Genomic DNA, 20,712 nt, shown 5'->3' with positions numbered 1-20,712 from the left:
TTGAAAAGACACTTCTCCGTTTGTTTATATTATGTGGATACATTGTATGCACATCGATTATAGAATATTCTTGGACATTGGGATCTTAGCGTTGTGGTGATCGTAACTCCCATGCTTTAACATAGACTTATATCTATGTTATGTTATGTTCAACCTTCAGGCCTGTTGTCTCCACTCTCCGTATTGTCGTTACAGTTGCTGTTGTGATAGCGTTCTTCGTCTGCTGGGCTCCCTTTCATACACAACGTCTGATGACAATCTACATACCACAGGAGCGATGGACAGACGAGCTGCTGAGGTTGCAGACCTATATTTTCTATATTTCAGGTAAATATACTAAAGATTATTATAAATTGTAGATTTATTGAGCTGTTGTTTAACGCATCATAAAGCAAAAATACAGGTATGTGATAACGGTCATTATATAATCGAGTTTGGATCGGACAATCTATGCATCCATATCATGAACGTCGATGTACGCATTTGGGACACAATGGCATGTGTCAGCGTCAGTGATGATGCGCTGAAGTTCAACTATAACCCGGATATTTCGGAATGGTTTGGATGGCTTGTTTGTTGTTTAACGCCGCACTCAGCAATATTACAGCTATATGGCAGCGGTCTGTAAATAATTGAATCTGGACCTGACAATCCAGTGATCCAAAGCATGATCGTCGATCTACACAATTGGGATGCGATGACGTGTTTACCAACCAAACCACCTTGATCTTGAAGTCGGCGAGCCTGACCACCCAATCCCGTTAGTCGCCTCTTACGACAAGCATGGGTAGCTGAAGACCAATTCAAACCCGGATCTTCGGAAGTAGTAGCAGTAGCAGAAGAACTACTTGCAAATCTATTTATGATATTCAATCCCTTCTCATAATATTCCCTATTTCATATTCATGCTTGTGTATTTTAAGAATTCAATTACGAAAGATATCATGTGATATGTTCAGCCATGTAATGTTAAGGATGAGGATACACAAATATAGTAACGGTGATTGTTTCCACTAATTAAAACAATGCGACATTTCTTACCAGCAAGTGCGTGTATTGCGAAATATATAATACCTCCATGTTACGTGTCCTTTTGTCATGATATGCTTGTCCGCAGTCTGTTATCAGTCGTCTTGTCTTAATTAGAATAGAAGGCACCAATCAAGATCAAACTTCTCAGGCTTGATACCGCCAATGTTGATACACAAATTACTTCAAGATGTTCGGATAAGATTTTCAATATGGCACCCAAGGCAGCCATATTGGAAACACTATTCATGACCATTATTGTAGAAGATGCAATGACATTTGATACACTCAATACATTCTGTTTTGGCTTTTAATTTTCCTCAAATGACTCAGCTAACGTTTGAGATGAAATATTTCATGTTCTGATCATTTAGTGTCATTCTTCCGTATGTTTGCAGAAAGCCTTCAAGTGTTAATGTTGTCTGGTACCTTTTTTAAGCAGTCGTCGCTGCTCATTTTAACAGTTTATAGTCCGTTTGGCTCAAAAGCGGACCGATGAATTGCAATCTAACTCGAAAACTAATAAACATAAAATACTCAATGAAACACTGATCATAATCAAAACATCAGACCAACTCTATGAGCTCTTTTGCAGAATTTATGTCCTAAAATTAAAAAAGTTGTTTAACAAACTGTCATTAAACGGGACTAACGGGATCGGGTGGTCAGGTTTGCTGATTTGGTTTGGTCACCGCATCCCAATTGCGTTGATCGATGCTCATGTTGTTGATCACTTGTCCAGACTCGATTATTTACAGACCGCCGACATACAGCTGAAATATTGCTGAGTGCGGCGTTAAACAACAAACTAACCAACCAACCAAATTGGGTGATTTGCTGACTTCTTGTGAACGTACCCGACTAGCTAGTTTCTAACCTTTATCCATTGCAAATGAGTTAATGTTCAATTCCATCATTGAAAACCATGCGAATTGGCAAGGTACATTGACGTTAGATATTGAACGTTTCGTGTAAATAGTTGTTTGAACAAATGCCTCGTCGTTTGGCGGTAATGTTGAATTGGAGACATACTGAATGCATACATGCATAAACACGGCACAAAACAATATTCATCATTAGATGCTGATCCATGGTAGTGGCCGTGCAATAGCTTCTAATAAAAACCTACAAAGGCTTCTGTTTCACTTTACAACAGTTCCTCTGTTGATGTGATGGCAGTGAACCGTCTCTTCAATTGATTTTATTGACTCAGATTTCATCGAACAGACGAACCGTCAATAAACTATTAGCAATCCCCCTATTAACTGCCTTGACAACAGATACCAGAAATGTAATTTGAGCTGCAGTTAGAATCCTTTCAGTATGCAATGTGTTCGGCACGGCAACATATATTTTGATTGTGCAAGTAACATAATCAAAATAGGAAGTAATACAAAGTTAAAAAGTGAAGCAGGGCAATTACGCTTTGTGTTTTAGTTTCAATCTAGTCAGTCCGTATTTTCCGGAACCAGAAGTGACAAAATTAAATTAGTACTGAAGACTTTGTTACGAATACTCTAGTACCATGAAAATTCCGTCATAAAGCTATATTTTCCAAACTAATGAAATAGTCAATAATTATTTTCTTTAACTAAGATAGAACTAAAGGACTTCAATAGGTAGATATAATGCAGTAAGGAACAGACAGTTAGGAAAGTTTAACAGCTTAGTTACAAAGTGAGATTCAATCATGGGACCTTGGTTTATCGTAACAAGGTGATTTCCGAGGCCCCAAATGAGGTAATATAAAAACTACACAATCTTTTCTTATATACTGAGATACTGACTTTGTCGTTTAAGATTCCATGAATTCGCGTGTATGTTTGACCAAAACCTTACTGAAAGCATCATCTTTGTCATCTGATGTGAGATTAGACCTTTCCAGTGTAAGGCTGACTTGGTAAGCTCAAACGTTGAAGAACACTGTCTTGTTGTAGTTTCTGATGAACTAGAGGTGATAATGGGCCTCTATCAAACTTGATTTGAAGTCCTTGGAGACCGACATCTGTGCACAAAGCTGTATGTATTATTTGCTTAGCTGATCCTGGCACAGTCGAGCTGGTTTGGCTCATTATCAGCGAAGGACCCTTGCCTTCTATACACGCAGACCAGCCTAGCCGTTACGGTACTAACAAGGAGTTTCCGGAGAATGTGAAGACTGTCAGCACCTTTTATTACGCAGAAAGTCAGGTCTGTGTTACTGGCAGCTAACGCGAGTAAACCTCCAATGTTAGTCAACAGAAGGTACCAGAATTAAAGCACCAAGAACAGTGGGGAGTTGGGCACCTTCTACTTTTCTATGCCGGCGTGACATTTTGCAAGTCGAGGTCCGAAAATTAGCCATGTTTTACTTATCTTGCCAAACACATAAGTGTTGAAAGGGACAGTGAATTAAATAATATGTATGATGGCATGGATGTATATTTGGCTTGGATTCGTCTGAGGCTGCATGTGGGCCTATTCCAAACACTTCATGCCATTTGTCTTTAACCCTCTCTACATATCCTGGGTCATTCTGTGGATGGACCACAAGTATGGCGAAGACGATCGAGCCTCGCCACCATGGCGCTTAAGATACAATGACTCATCAACAATAAATCAAACTTTTCATTTCATATTATCATGCAACATTACACAACAATGCTTCGAGATACAGAAACCTGATGAAGTGACAAGAAGTAGCCCAGAAACGTCAAGTTGTAAATATTAAAGAAGTTGTAGATCCATGCCATACGTTGTTAAGCAAACAGAAAGCCTTATGTTTCACCTTTAAAGCTAGTCGACATCACACTGTGTATAATTTCTATGCTGTGGTTGTAAATAGAGCTTTTCTTGAAAAGCCGATTTGATATGACACTTTGGTTGGTTTATTTCTCTACGGCCCAGAAGGACAGAACGATCAACAAAGTTAACAGCGACTGGGAGTATGCCTTAAAATCTTGGGCTCGTTTTAGAAAACTATCAGTTCTCATGATTATGTGCCTTGACATGTTTCACTAAGGAATCATCAGACAGACAATATGCGGGTACAGTTCGTCACGGGGAGCCTCCATGTTAATCAAGACACATCTTCCCATAATACGAGATTTGCGGTTTGAGTTAAGAGCGAGTTTGGTGGGATCTATTGTTTGACATTATTCTTCGTGTGAAGGTGTCAATAGCATGACTTTCTTACTCAGACAGGAAACACCATGTGCAATGTTATTTGATCATTTGTCTTCATGTACAAAGTGAGATGAGGTGAAATGGGGTTTAACGTCGTACTTACTCGTTCATATGATAACGTGCATGTACGTGTATGTGTGGCTGTTTGTACTAGCCCAGACAGAAGCTGTTTTTATAGTGCTAGTTCACTGAGATACCATGCCGCAGTGAAGCATGAATACCCCACTCAGACACAATATACTGACTCCGAGCCGACTAGTCCTTGTTGTACCCATTAATACCGAGTGCCAGGCAGAGAGCAACAAGTACCATATTTTAACGTCTTTTGGTATGACGCGGCCGGGGATCGAACCCGCGACCTTCCGCTCTCCGGGCGGACGCTCTAACGACTACACCACGGAGGCGGTTCTTCTTGTACAAGAGCCAGCGAGTAGGTAAGAGCAAAACCTTCGCCCTGATTTATTCTAGTTTCCTCCGGCGTAGCTTTGTTTTAACATTGTCAAAATGGAAGTAATGCAGTACAACCCTCACACGTCAAGTCATGATAAAGATTGTCACAAAGTGTGATCATCATCTTGTACAAGAAAGTGGACCGCCTCCTTGGTGTAGTGGTTAGAGCGTTCCCCCCGAAGAGGGGAAGGTCGCGGGTTCGATCCCCGGCCGCGTCATACCTAAAGATGTTTAAATATGGTACTTGTTGGTCCCTGCCTGGCGCTCGACTTTAATGGGAGCAACGAGGACTGGTTGTATATTGTGTCAGTTTATTGTGTCTGAGTGGGGTATTCATGCTTAAATGCGGTAAGGTATCTCAGTGAACTAGCACTATAAAACCAGCTTAAGTCTGCGCTAGTACACATACACACGCATGCACGTCGTCATATATAGAGAATACTACACTCGGTCTCATTACATACGAATTATACGAAACGAGTGTCCTTCCTATGGTATCTGACCGAGCGAAAGCGAGGTCAGATAACATAGGAAGGTCACGAGTTTCGTATAATTCGTATGTAATGAGACCGAGTGTGGTATTTTATTATTACCCACGTCTTACATGCATTTAAATTGACGAAATAGCGTATTTTTGTTATGTTTTGGTTTCAAACCGAAACCGGTTTCATAAAGAGGTTGCGGAAGAGTTTTGTACTGTAGTACAATATTTGCATGACGTCACACTAATGACGTCACTGCCATGGTAACCGACGTCACGATGCATGTCAGTTGTCATCGCCTCGTACAGCCTCCTACAGTAAACTACTCCGTTGCACCTCGTTTCTTGGTTTCCAGTTGCTTCATTCGGCTAACATCACTGGTGGAAACATTGCGTTTATGTTTTTCGACGGATATAATGTCTCAGTTCGACTCACAATTAAACAGCGACACGGCAACGTTCGCAATGTTTACATTCCCACAATGCATTTAAGTTGTAGAATGAGTGAATTCACGTGTTTGTTATGAATGAAAAAATAGTTACGTCAGAATGTGACCTAATTGAGAGGTCATCGGTTATCCAATCAAATCGTTAGAATTTCAGGTCAAGTCGTTACGACACAGGTAAACGCGATACGACACTCGTGTGACGTACGAGATTAATATGCAACTACCCATACGTTGACCACGTGGGTAATAAGAGCGAAATATTCCACAGAACGACGTTAAACTCCATTTCACCCACCTCACAATAAAGCGAAACTTGAAGCTGGCATACATTGCATAATATGTATTACATAATAAATACCATTTACAAACTCAAATCAATTACAATCAGAAAGGTATTATTCGTTGAAATAGAAAACGAAACTCATATATACAGTGTAAAACATTGTACGAATATATCAAGTACGAAATAGATTCCAGTTTTATTGCTTCCGATCAGGAGTATGTATTGATGAAAATATAAACCTAAAATGTGAAATGTAATTGATGAAATGAAAAAGGACAAAGTAATGGAAATATTGACCTTAACTCATCCCCTTAGCCGCAGAAACACACAAATTGAACTGGATCATTTGAAACATTTCTCATAAATATCCCCAAAGGTGATATCAAAACGTCCTTTAGATGTTTTACACATTATTGCATTTCATTTTAATTTTTTACCCATTAGTCAATAAAATATAAATTTGCTTTTCCCCAATCCCTTCAGCTGGTGTATGTGTAAATGGGGTTTGGAATGGGGAAGCGCCATAGATAGCAGTTCATTTAGATTAGTGCCACATCAAAAGAGCATCGATGATTTAAGGATCGCGCAATCTTTGACAAATATCACAAAGGAATTGGTGCATATTTGCATGGAAATAATCTTTTAGGGTAATCATTGGCTTGCGGCTTTCACGCTGCATTAAAGGTAGTTAAGAGTAATATCGATCAGCACAAAATCACGAGGATGGTGGAATTGTGTGTTTGATTGAAGAGCAGCTTTGGCCATTAAGCCTTGATTTAGTGATGTCAATACCATGTTCGTTTAACTAAGCCAATTTAAAATAATCAAAACAAAAACATTCCATCCTCTTTTATTGTCATGCGTTTCTATGTATTTTTACACACTCATGAGAGTAATATGTTTGCGGTTGTGTTATTCTAAAGTGCTGGAACACCATTAACCATGTTTTATTTTATGGAATGTTTGATTATGTTAAAATCTCGAAATCCATAAATCAGAACCAACAATTACTTTGAGATCTGAATCTCCAACATCATTTCGTTAACCCGTGAATATCCGGGTTAGAATTGGTCTTCAGCAAACCATGCCTGTCGTAAGAGGCGACTAATGGCATAGAGTGGCCAGGCTCGCTGACTTGGTAGAAGCATGTCATCGTATCCCAACTGCGGCGATCGCTGCTCATGCTGTCAATCATTGGATTGCTTTATCCAGACGCGACTTTTAACAGATTACCATCATATAACTGGATATTTCGAATGCGGCGTTAAACAACAGACAACAACAATATTCCGTATAGACGGCATAAATATCATCTTGAACAACTTCTTTGAGAGGCATTTTAGAAGTTATATAGGTGTAGGAAAACCAAGTTCTATGTATAGTCAACTTCTTTATTGCAGTGAGTGCGACGTTTCGGTGTAGGTTCTAACACCGTCATCACTTGCTTGATAACGGTGTTAGTACCTATGATCACTTGCTTGATAACGGTGTTAGTACCTATGATCACTTGCTTGATAACGGTGTTAGTACCTATGATCACTTGCTTGATAACGGTGTTAGTACCTATGATCACTTGCTTGATAACAGTGTTAGTACCTATGATCACTTGCTTGATAACGGTGTTAGTACCTATGATCACTTGCTTGATAACGGGTGTTAGTACCTATGATCACTTGCTTGATAACGGTGTTAGTACCTATGATCACTTGCTTGATAACGGTGTTAGTACCTATGATCACTTGCTTGATAACGGTGTTAGTACCTATGATCACTTGCTTGATAACGGTGTTAGTACCTATGATCACTTGCTTGATAACGGTGTTAGTACCTATGATCACTTGCTTGATAACGGTGTTAGTACCTATGATCACTTGCTTGATAACGGTGTTAGTACCTATGATCACTTGCTTGATAACGGTGTTAGTACCTATGATCACTTGCTTGATAACGGTGTTAGTACCTATGATCACTTGCTTGATAACGGTGTTAGTACCTATGATCACTTGCTTGATAACGGTGTTAGTACCTATGATCACTTGCTTGATAACGGTGTTAGTACCTATGATCACTTGCTTGATAACGGTGTTAGTACCTATGATCACTTGCTTGATAACGGTGTTAGTACCTATGATCACTTGCTTGATAACGGTGTTAGTACCTATGATCACTTGCTTGATAACGGTGTTAGTACCTATGATCACTTGCTTGATAACGGCGTTAGTACCTATGATCACTTGCTTGATAACGGTGTTAGTACCTATGATCACTTGCTTGATAACGGTGTTAGTACCTATGATCACTTGCTTGATAACGGTGTTAGTACCTATGATAACTTGCTTGATAACGGTGTAAGTTCCTACACGGAAACGTCGCACTCATTGCAATAAAGAAGTTGACTATCCAGAACCTGGTTTGCCTTCATCCTGAACAGTGTTGAATACGGCTGGAAATGCACAATTAAAACGTATTCATGTCAGTACTAGTACTGAATTATCACTCCGTTTGTTTAGAACTACGCACTTCTCTGGGCTTCCCTAGGGCTTCGAGTAAATAAACTTGGCCTATAAGTTCAAATTCATTCAGATGAATATTTATATTCTGTACCTATTTGAGAATGGATTTGACAAAATTATTCATACAATGTTTGCTGAGTAGATCGGTCAAGCGTTGTATTGTTAAATGTTTGTGGACAATCACTGAAATCGTGTGAATTAGGGTATACTGCATGTGTTAGTTGGAAATTATGACCAATCCACAAGGAACGAGATCAATTTCCTTTGTACGATCTTGTGTCGCGAGTTCAGAGGAACCATTATCGTGCATTATCTGAGGATGGAGCCAGTTTGTATGCTCGAGAGATTCGAATTGTTTTTTATCAATCAGATTTGAGAATGAAAATAAACGTACTCATTTTAATTCTAAGTCATTCTAAAGACATTTCAGTTTTCCTATCATCAATTCGACCATCATGAATATTAACATAAATATACTCCATCACCAGCATTTAGCTTTAACTCCAAAAGTATATATTTAAGTACTTGATACCATTCATTTTCGTTGGACTGACTTCAGACGTTACGTCGGCCTGGTGTAAAAATACATCTGATCAAAACAGTTGTAACATTATCTGTCTCAAAAGTGGTTAACAAATATTTGGTCAGTAGAACCAGGGTTTCCCTCTGTTCATCTGAATGCAAACATGGCGTTTGATGTCAAGAGTCTGGCATGAATGTTCTTGTGTCGAGCAGTGCCTGAACATTTCAGACACTGCATTATCCAGGGAGTTCTTAGAGTTCTTTTATAAACAAATGACACTTCCTTGAGACTGTATAGTGATTTCAACCCTTCTGGTCGGTTCTGTTACCTTCATGAGCACCTACTGTGCTTTCTTGTCATATCAGACACTTTGCGACCCTCGGAAGCACTTCTAACGGTTCAGCTGGGAATTAAACCTGCAGACTTGCTAAACTTGTCTTCATCTTCTTGAGACAAAAACTGCGACTTAAACGGTCATTGGTTGTTCCTTGAGCTAACGGCAAATTTCCATTGACCTTTCCTTACAACGCACTTGCGGTGGGTGGGTCTAGTGGTTACAGCGTTCGCTCGCCACGCCGAAGGCCCGGGTTCGATTGCCCACATGGGTACAATGTGTGAAGCCCATTTCTGGTGTTCCCCATCGTGAAATCGCAGGAATATTGCTATAAGCGGCGTAAAACAACTGACAACCATTTGTATCGTCATCGCCCGGTAGTATCATTTAGATCTATACTGATACTTCCATAGTTTCAATTACTCTGCCCCTTTCTCTTTGTTTAAATTCACGTTTTGTTTTAAATAATTTAAGCCAGATAGGATCATGCAAATCCTCTCTCATTTGCCTCGGGGAACAATGTCCAGTTGTATCATTCATATCGTATCTTTTCACAATATTCAGCTATGTGAAGACGGATGGAAATGTGTTATGATAGACATACATTTTCATTGCTCAGTATCAGGTGGAGGAAGGGATGTCTCATTGTCTCATGTCATCAGTAGCACTGATTCAAGTCAAAGACAAAACTAAAATGTGTACGTTAAGTATCTAACTAAATATCAATAACTATTAAATTATATTTATTAAACATATGCATATAATGTTAAAGTGATTTTAATCTGTATATGTATCGATGTCAGCCAAAAGTTCCCTACCCCGTCGTTCTAACGGACCTAGGGAGGGTCGTCATGGAGCAACATGTCGTTGTTGTGGATATTATTCCTTCTATGTCACAGCGACCTATAGATAACCTAGTCTGGGCTAGACGAAACCGGGTTGATGTTATCAGCAGCGCCCAGATCTTCTAGGAGTTGCTGGAGACCATTTCTAACATGGTGCCCAAGTACCGTCATAACAGCATGAATATTCCATATTCCCCGGTTAAAGCCACTTATTGAAACGCAATATTGAATTTTGCCCCGTAAGAATGAACGATTATCACTGTAATGTTGGGGATTAGCGGGCTCTATCAAAATATATTTTAGATCTGTTTAGCTCACCTGACTTGAAAAGCCACGTGGACGTTGTCGTAAGTAGTGAGCCTACTTGGCGTCGTGCAGAAACTGTTTACATTTTGGACTTCTTGGAGTGGCATTTAGAAGTTGGAGCAGTAAGGAAGGATAACAATGCGTGAATAAACAATTCGTTACTTACAGCGAGAGCGACGTTTCGGTGTAGGGTCTAACACTGTTATCACGCAAGTCTCACTGTAATAAAGAAGTTGTTATCCATAATTGTTATCCTTTCTTAAATTTGGACTTCTTGTCCGATATGGTTTGACTGATTTAGCTGAGCAAGACGTCCACGAGCTTCAACTACAATGCTTCAGGACAAAATCATATTTTGTATACAGCTCAGGTCACAAATCGTTCGATTTTAAACAACTATGGTCGCGGAGAGTTCTTGGATTGGTGACCGTGTTTGGTAGCTTGACTCCTGAGAGTTTTCTAGGACTTCAGTCCTGCCCCACAACGAAACACATGTGATACATGTGTTCTCACCTTAGGCAAGTGAGTTTGTTCAAATTTGACCATGTTCACCCAGCAGCAATGGGTACCCCGTGGAATAAGTTGCTGTTAACCTCACAGGCAGCTTGGGTTATCCGGGGTAATAATAATCAGATTATATTTGTGCGCTTTGAGTAGGATATGAAGCCTGGAAAGGCGCGTTATAAATATTCCACATTATCATTACATTATTGCACTACCCATGGTTGTAGAGCATTTACATTCAGATATAGACGAGTTGCATCGTCCATCGTGAATCGTAAACGTCTTCTAAGAGGGCCCTAGACACGACATGAAGGTGACACGTGTCCTGCGTCTTCCATCTATGATGACAATCCACTTCTAGAAGCAGCCGTGGCGGTGGGGTAGCCTAGTGGTTAAAGCGTTCGCCCGTCACGCCGAAGGCCAGGATTCTATTCCCCACATCGTTACAATGTGTGAAGCCCATTTCTGGTGTCGTGATATTGCGGGAATATTGCTAAAAGCGGCGTAAAAACAACCACACTCACTCACTCAATCTAGAAGCAGCCACATTATAAAATCTATTTATCTGTAATGGGAAAGATATTTGGTATGTCTATAAGTTGTTGTTTCACATGTTGTTGTTTCACAGTTTTATGTTTTTACTTTTTGTTCTATTGCTCATTTGGTACCGGACTTTGCTCTAGAAACTTTAAAACATGAATTTGCCTCTTTTGATGACATCATACCATATAAAACCCACAAGCATATACATGTGTTGTTGTTAAGTCACCACGTGTATTTACGCTGAAAATATCTCAATATCAATGCTGGCGACAACGTTTGTAAAATTGACTCCCTTTGTTGACATATTAAACTGTTGATCCAGGTTAGCTACAGTATCCCGACGCTGTTTCTACCGTTTTTAACGATTAAACTTGGCACTCACGTAATGACACATCGCGTCATTTCGTGGACAGAACAACCGGAGACATCAAGTGATTATATCTTAATTAATTGAATCATGCAATGCTTCAGAAGAAATAGCATTGATCAAAATCTGGTTCTTTTCAACATGTAATTTCCCTAATGTGAATCTAATTCAGACGAGTTGCATTTTGCCCTCAATTAGTCCAAGAGAAAACTAACGCGGTGTAAAGGTCAGGTTGGTTCAGTAATTCTTGATAATATCTGTGAAATCGGAAAAATACAAGACATAATGCCCAAGCGAGTTCAATGGTTTAATCACATTTCACTAACAAGCGTTACATAACCACATGGAGCGTACATCTCAATGTAGGTTTTCTTTTCATTTTGAATTTATTTCAGTGCAGTTTATTTAAAGCAACTTTGAACAGTATTTCAGGTTTGTCAGGACGTGCCAGGTTAATGTGGGAGGTAAGAGTGAAGCCATGCATGTTCGTAGACGCGGATCACCTCATTTAAAGCCATGAATACGACGAATCAAGGAGTAGAATGTAGGAGTGAAATAGGTTTCGGGTTGTTATAACTGCAACCAAGTCCCAGTATGATAAAAAGTTATATGGCTGTTCGTGGTTGGAAAGTTCCGTGTTAATAAGAAACCTGTTGCACTTAAAAATAAATCAAAGCATTTTTGAAAGTTCAGGTGAGTTTCCGTTTCATAACTTAGAATACTGTTATCACGAGGACATTGTTACTCAGCTGATACTAATGTAAGAGTCAATGCCATGTGCCTAAACGTCTTGCAGCACGTCTGTAACACAGATGTGTCCTTACATTATCCCTTCTTTTGACAACAATAAGTTATTTCCGATGAAATATTATTCAAGATCAAGATAGTTTAATGGACATAACCCTCCGACCTGTATACACAGCATTATAATGGCAGGAAATGTATGGAAAGTGCAAATCGTGGAAAGCATCATAACAATGTGAAAACTCGCTGCGTGAAGAAATCAGACTATGCTTTAATGTCAATGAATGTGTTAAAAACAGGGCTAATTTAACATGAACATAAACTGTTCATGAATTATCAATGCCATTCAATTTGGCAAAATTCGTATTATTAAGTCCCGAGGAGCATATCTTGCGCGCGCGCACGCACGCACGGACACACGCACACGCACACGTTCAAGATGATATGTTCATTTTGGGAGAAACGGTCAAACGTGCCGATGTAAAGACGACCACATCCAATTGCATCTCGCTGACATACATACACTCACAGCCAATATATATATCAAATTTTCAAAAGATGTAACACACTTTTGATTCATTCATACTGTAGTACATTTACAGGTATTCAAGTCATCAAACGCCCCAAGTGTATCTTTTAAAGATAGAAACACACATCCATATATATATCAAATTTTCAAAGATGTCAAATCCAAATCCACACTTTTGATTCATGCCTTCAAGGCTCCTGAGCGTACATTTACAGGTATTCAATCATCAACATGTAATTTTATACAAAGATAGAAACAACATTGTTACGCCTGTTTGTTGTGCTTCTTGTTCCAGACAGGGCTGTTGTACTTCGTCAGCTCCGTGGTGAATCCAATCCTGTACAATGTCTTGTCTAAGAAGTACAGAACAGCATTCAAGAGGACGCTCTGTCAGTGCTGGCCCAAAACCGGGTACACCAACGACATGAGTGTGTACAAGTCATCTCGATCGTGTGGAACGTCTGTTACGATCTACACCAACCATAAACTGTTACCTAAAGAAAAGTCACGGATATTAAATTCAGATTCTGAAATTGTTCACTCTGCGCTGTAGAAGCACAACATACACACACATTCTTTTCGTGTACACAGAACACTGCAAATCAGTAACACACCTTTGTGATTGTACATTAAAATGCACCACCATAGATCACATTAATCATTGTGTATATACATTATGGAATATTGTGGTGGACAATGAACGACGTTCAAACGTGCTCTCTGACAATGCAGAGCATGTATGTCCCACATGGTTGAAAATCAAATATTGGTAAATGTTCCTTCCAATTTGTAGTATGAAGGCTATGTATTTTAATGCACTTATATTTGTTCTTCATAGTTGGATACTGCGAATGTATCCTTGTGTTCCATTCAATGTTCTTGTCGGTTTCTCGCCCGTCATTTTCATATTTGAATGATTTGAGAAGTGTGGTCAACTTAAAGACATTAAATTAATTTCTCCATGTGTTGAAATGACATGTGTTTAACTGAAGTGCCATATGTTTTGTAAATTTTATTTTAAAATATGAAGATTAACGACATATGTTGGTATGGTGTCTCCCATGAGACGTTTTCTTCTCAAAGCGCGGCATTTTGCTTCACAATTTCGAACAGTCATAATTTAGATTGATGTAATGTTATTTATAGAGTACATTTTTATGACAGCTTACAATTCATTACTGTCAGGTATCATGTAATAAGATTACTACATTTTCTAGGCCATCACTGGTAGTTGCATACGATCGTTATGGTGAGAAACATGTGCACAGAGATTTCTGACATCCCTGACAGCAACTATAAAAACATTTTGAAAAGATAGTAATTGGAAATACCAATGTTTTAAACATGATGGATGTGGAAATGAAATGGAACAACCTAACAGTTCTGAAGTATGGGGAATTAGTTAACTCCTCGAATACTTGATGTGGAACTATATATATTTTAAAAACTTATTATTTTTATCAGATTTTGTCGTTCATGTATTTAAAAATGCGGAAATATTAATGTTTTGACACCTGACACCTTATACATACGAGCACGGAAATAATTCTTCTGTTGATAACAGTCGATTCGTGTGTTTGTTAAAGTAATTATTTCATCTTCTCCATAATGAAACAAAAAGAATGACTATCGATGTCAATGTATGTTGTTGTTTGTGTTTTCAACAGAGAATACTTATTACATGGTGGTCTGGAAGAGATGGTTGCGTATTGAACTATATTAACATTTTGATATGTTTTAAATACTAACACATACTGGGTTGTCACTAAGCCTACTTATACAAGTCAGTCTGGCATGAAGTGTTCCCTAATTATAAGTTCTTATTTGTGTTTAAGTACTATGAATCTGAGGCATGGCCTCGCTGTCCAGAGTTGCGTCCCTTAGGCATACCAGAATCCTATGATCCTGGGTTCGAATCCCGGTTCATCCTGACTGTGTTTCTAACAACACGATGAGGACATTACTAAGCCCCTTCTCATTTGTTATACCTACATCACTTCGGGACTGTCTCCACCACAATTAAGCTGATAAAAGAAATTATGTTCAAAGCGGTTTTAAACCCGGTTTTACTTCTCATTTAGAAAATAATCCTTTTTGTACGATTGATATTGTTTTTTCATTGCAGTGTTTGTAACGGCGTTGACCTCAGACCTGCAGTACATGCGTTTGTACACTGTACGGTGATGACACATGCTGTTATGAATTTGCATGGGGGTATCACTTGGTTTTCGGTGGTCTCGAAAAATAAATACCACCGCGGATTCAAAACACGGTTCTGAGTAATTATGATTCTTGGTTTGCCTCCGCCATACCCGTGATCATGGCCATCACCAAAGTTGTAAAGTGTCAGATCTGCAAAATTTAGACCTTTCTTCTCACAGTAAGCTGACAAGCCGTGATACAACAGAATTGCTGTTCAAAGCGGCGTTTGGCAATATTCACTCACTTGGTTTGAGCATCCGCAGACGCTAATAATCACGAACGTGGAAAGCAATCTTAATTCAAGTTTAAATGTTTTCAATTGACGTCTCGCCTGATCACCCCTACGTTTATGAATAAACACATAATCACAAAGTGTTCCACCGTCTGATTATTATAATTTGTAAATGCCATGCCATGTCATGTGATTCAAAGGTAACGTTCATCGTTTCACCGGTTTTACAAACAGTGCGTGCCTTTGTTTTTCGTGTAAACACCACAGAAGAACAACATTCATAAAGTATAATCTCACAAAAACAAAGAAAGATAATGGAAGACTCTTTTTATCCTTCACAAAAACAAAAACAAACTGTTGAAGGATAATATCCGCAACCGATCCACTAGCTTTACATTTAGACAATGTAGATTATTGGTCTGGGCATCTGCGAAATTCCCGACGGTGCTTTTGCATAATGTCAATATACATAACAGCTCTAAGTCCATATCAATTTTTTTTGTCAAGATATATTCATTTGTTCTCAATCCATATTTCACCGGTTCAGTTGGGATTAACGGACTTCCGCTGTTCATAGACATGTGTCATCATAGTACAACGTAGATCTATATATCGATTTTCAAAATATATTACAATAACGGTTTACGCATGCCTATAGAAGGATCAATTTCGGATTATGTTTATTTATGTTGTATTTTATGTAGCAGCATGGCTCCAACTTTAAGACACAAATAATTAACTCTGAGAAATGATAAATCATGTGTCAGCATATTGAAACAGTCTTCATATAATACTGACACTTATGAAGCACAGATTTTCTGACGGTTTCACAACGTTGCCGTTGGTTTTCTTTAAATGCAATATTTTTTTATTGCATCTGGCGTTCTCAAATCTGTTTGACAACATGTTTGTTAATCTGAACCAAGCAAACAAGTCTTTAAAAACGGTTAAAAAAAGAAGGTATACTCTTGAAAGTTGAATATTATTAAGAATTTCAAACATTTTCTAAACGTTTCTAGGCTGTAATCAGTGTCCAGTGTGAGAATGCAACACCATTAAACAACCATATATTTTTTTACTTTTCGTTTCATTTTTTATCATCACACGTCGGTGTATAATTTTCTTTTACCCTTCAGTTTAGTACAACCATAATAATAAAGAAGTCGTATATCCATAGAACTCTCCCCGTTGTTCAGTGTTCTACTCCATCTGTGACATTGCATTGACCACCAATGCTTGACTGCTGGGTCCGAATTTGGTCTGATCTTGCAAGCATAAGAAACAGGGATTTTTTTACTCGGAATCAGCACAGAAGTCGTGTAATTATGGAAGCATTTTTCATTCACTTTTAACTTTCTCAGGTTTACTAATGTTGTATTGGAAATATTTGTCTGGTAATGTTTGAACATTTTGCAGCAATTTCCGTCATGCCTTTCTTAAGCACAAACGAAATAGATTAATTAGACATGCAGACATGCGTTTGTTTTTTTTACGTTGTGAGCATTTTGGAAATAATGGTATTTGAATTGAATGGCACATAATGTGTGCATTGTTTGATCCATGCTGTCGAGATGGAACTAACAGGTTTGGTGTATACCATAGCGTACAGTTTCTTTGAATGCTTCAAGAAGTTATTTCAGTACACAAAGGAGCTTGTTCAACTCTTTGATTATATATGAATTAGTTGACTAACATTTCATTAAATGCTTATGTTACATACATTTATTGCCTTCTCTTGGGAAGCAAGTTATCTGTTTAAGAGTTCTTTTGTTGCCTTTAATGTAAAGAAGTACAAGAAACCATTGTCCATGTTATGTGATTGACCTTTGAAGTTGGTATCTTCAAAACGAATTTGTAAATGGTTTTATTATGATGCACATTGATGTATATATTGATTAATATGTTTGCCATGCCTTTTTGTGCTTGTTTTAAGTTCATATGATTAAATACGCTTGTGGATAGCAGTGTTTGTGACTGTTCGCGTTGTATTTTTGGGGGGAAAGACGTCTAAAATGTTCCTACGTTTGCACGGGGCAATTGGCTTGATGCCTTTTATCACATATTGCCTTTGAGTATTTCATTGAGAAAGTCTACTGGGAAATCTGCATTATTGTAGAAACAAATAAAAGCGCCTCGTCACAGCAGGTCTTTGGGAAACAAATAAGATTATTATTTTACAGTGCAGTGATGATGGATTGTGGAAATAGCAGTGATCCATACAACGGTGAGATGGAAATTACCAAACCAAGGTTTACATTTCTGCAGTCGTATAATCTGTGTAATGGGTGAATGGACGAATTTGATTTGATTTAGGTCGCTTTTTGTAGTATTAGCGCCATATCGCAGGAGAGAATAGCTAAAATGTGTTCATATCTGTTTGCCAGCGTGGGAATCGAATCTGGGTCTCAGCGTGACGAGCAAACCTTTATCACAGCTGGTGTATACCACCACCCTTTTGGATAAGAAGCAATGATATATTTGAAGTTTAGTGGTTATCGCGCTCGTTCGAGTAAGTTGCAAGTAATGATGTTTTCATTTCTCGTCAAATGTGATAAAAGCTTCAGTTTTTCATTTACCATGAGTCATGTTTTCAAATTTGGTCTTTACTTTTTTATGAGTTCGATTGTTTCAATATAAAACATCTGCCACATCGTAATGAAGCTACTAATTAAACCCTGTATTACCCCAATTACCCTTGGGTAACTGATTTGACATCATTACCATGATTTACCCGTATTGTTCCCCTCACTCAGTGTTGAGAAATAATGGGGAGGCTCTTCGCCGGGCACTTTGCATGCATGTATTTATCTGATCTCTTGTAAAGCATGTCAAGGCTCCTGACGAAAATAAGACATTCCACAGTTTTCCTAGACAACCCAAGGATGTTGGGTATAATCTAATATAGGTGTTGATTTTGCTGATGGTTCGGTATAAATAAATGTCAGCCCGATGAAGTGTTATAAAAAATCGGCAAAGACCAAGGGGCCGTTGTACAAAAGTAACCTTAGCGCTTATCTTCTTAAGTTTTTACCTCAGGCTTTTGCTAAGGTTGACGTCCCGTTGCACGATTCTACCTTAAGCTAAAAGGTAGCCTTAGCTTGGGTGAAAATTTAAGGTTGGTCTGACCCGACCTTAGTATGACTAAGGTTGACATTTCAAGTAATTTCAACATAGCTACGTTCTTGTTGATGTGTGAGATTACCCATCTCCTTACGTTTTAACCTTGGGCTTTGCTAAGGCTGACGTCCCGCTGCACGATTCTACCTTACCCTAAGGTAGCCTTAGGGTGAAAATTTAAGGTTGGTCCGACCCGACCTTAGTGTGGCTAAGGTTGACATTTCAAGTAATTTCAACATGGTTACATTCTTGTTGATGTGTGAGGAAACTGGTAGCAGTTTGAGAAAACAGCGTGTTTTTTAGAGATAGAACCACGTAGCTCGGACAGACTTGGAACAGTAGGGGAGATAACTTACAACCGTAACTACCAACAAATTTGAGCCTCCGGCACTAAAGATTTCAACCTTAGTTAAGGTTGCCGCTAAGTATCCTTCCGGTGTTAAGGTTGAGTAAAGGTAGCTTTGTGCAACGGGTGTTGTTAAGATTACCTGAAGGCTAAACTTAGTCACTAAGTTTGACCTTAGTAAAGGTTGTTTTGTACAACGGCACCCAGGGAAGCTCTTTGGACGGCCTGAGCATTAGTATATTTTAAGTAACAACCCTGCCGAGTATTTCGCTTGGATGAAGTTGGCTGGTCTGAAAAGTGAAACCGAAAGATTTTTTGTTTCTGGCGTAAGACCAGTCATTTCCCACTCGAAACCGTTAACCTGTGACGTTGCATCAAAATATCTGTTTATGAGATAATGCAATGAATTTAATAACGTTGTCCAAAACCTTGTCAGTGGATGCCCAGCGTATGCACAAACACGGTGTGTTAAGAGACATGATGGTGTGGCTCGACCTGTTTCTTATCCCATCTCATCTATTAGTCTTCGCCATGCTTGTGGTTTTGACTCAGATTTCCATCCATGATACGATCCTGTTTATGTTGATATGATAGTAATAATTCTTTGGAACAGGTCCCTCTACAGCCTCATGTGTATCCAAGTTAACACACCTGACTTTGTCCTTCTTAATAAAATCAATAAAATCAGAATTATTATTGAATTCTCTGACCCTTTTGACATTAATGTGATTACAAGATTCAGGATAAACATGGCAAATGTCACGCTTGCATCCCAAGTACCAAGTTGCACCGACTGTCCATTATTCTTGGTGCCTAAGGTTTGGTACCTCCCAATCCCTTGACTGAAATTGGGAGATTACCAAGCAGAAAGCTGCAGTGTTGGCGCGTTTTCACAATCTCCGCAAAATACTTGGTGGGTTCGACTAGGCAGTGCTTCCTGGGAGAAGTCCCGTTCACTTTCTGCTCTGTTTTCAATTGGAAAGGGCCCTGATGTGATGATTTGCCCACAGGTAACAAGCTTGACTATGCCAGGATCCCCCAAACGCTGTTAGTTGTACTTCTTTTGTTTTAACTGCATAATAATCATGTTAAAGCCACACACATATATGCAGTACCCGTGATTTCTTATTCGTTGGCTGTTTTTATTTTTAAAATGTATAAAATTACTATAATTTTCTTTTTGCGATGTTTCAGAGGCCTCTGTCCTTATCCCCACTACTCGAACCAAGCAGTTCATCCCACGTTAAAACTAACGCTGTTTTCAGGCAGCAGGTGGTAAGACTTAAAGGGCTTGCGACTACTCAAGCAGGCGTTGAGTATTGATTTAGGGATGACGATGAAGTCAGGTTCACCGGTGGTAGCACTCGATCCAACACGATGCACACCCACACATGTTGAAGAACACTCCGATTCTCTAATTAAGCTTAATGTAACACGCTTTGTGACGAAGTTTTTTCTGATTTCCGCCACGTATCTCCGACAAAGGAATATATCACGAGATTGTCCATTCCTTCCTATCTCAGAAGACTCTCCAGAGGTTCTGTGATCGACCTGATATAGGGCTACATTAAGGAACACCCATCTGTCTATTAAGCATCTATCCATAAAAGGGTTATAACATTTTAGTAAACTTTAAAGTGCCCTTGGTAAAAATCTTGAGAAGTATAATTTGTTGTTCTGGGCTGAACAGGTCACGGTGTCCATGTTCAGTTAACATTTCATAGAATGACGGATAAAAGAAAGCACAAAT

At 38.9% G+C, this 20,712-nt stretch overlaps 1 protein-coding gene across 1 annotated transcript in view; it reads left to right on the top strand.

Moving 5' to 3' along the window:
- The window catches only part of LOC124285749 (neuropeptides capa receptor-like), a 74,230-nt gene extending 56,762 nt beyond the window's left edge, over window positions 1-17,468 (top strand). Inside the window, exons 3-4 of the mRNA XM_046722022.1 lie at window positions 196-327; window positions 13,365-17,468. Coding sequence (XP_046577978.1) covers window positions 196-327; window positions 13,365-13,618 — 386 coding nt within the window. The 3' untranslated portion in view covers window positions 13,619-17,468. The remainder of the gene's footprint in view (window positions 1-195; window positions 328-13,364) is intronic.
- The last annotated feature ends 3,244 nt before the right edge of the window (window positions 17,469-20,712 follow it).

This window comes from Haliotis rubra, unplaced genomic scaffold (assembly GCF_003918875.1).
Source record: "Haliotis rubra isolate DU_JTF1 unplaced genomic scaffold, ASM391887v1 Scf368, whole genome shotgun sequence".
NCBI classification, from domain to species: Eukaryota; Metazoa; Mollusca; class Gastropoda; order Lepetellida; family Haliotidae; genus Haliotis; species Haliotis rubra.
Note: the sequence above shows the minus strand (reverse complement) of the source record. Positions and strands in the feature narration are given on the sequence as shown.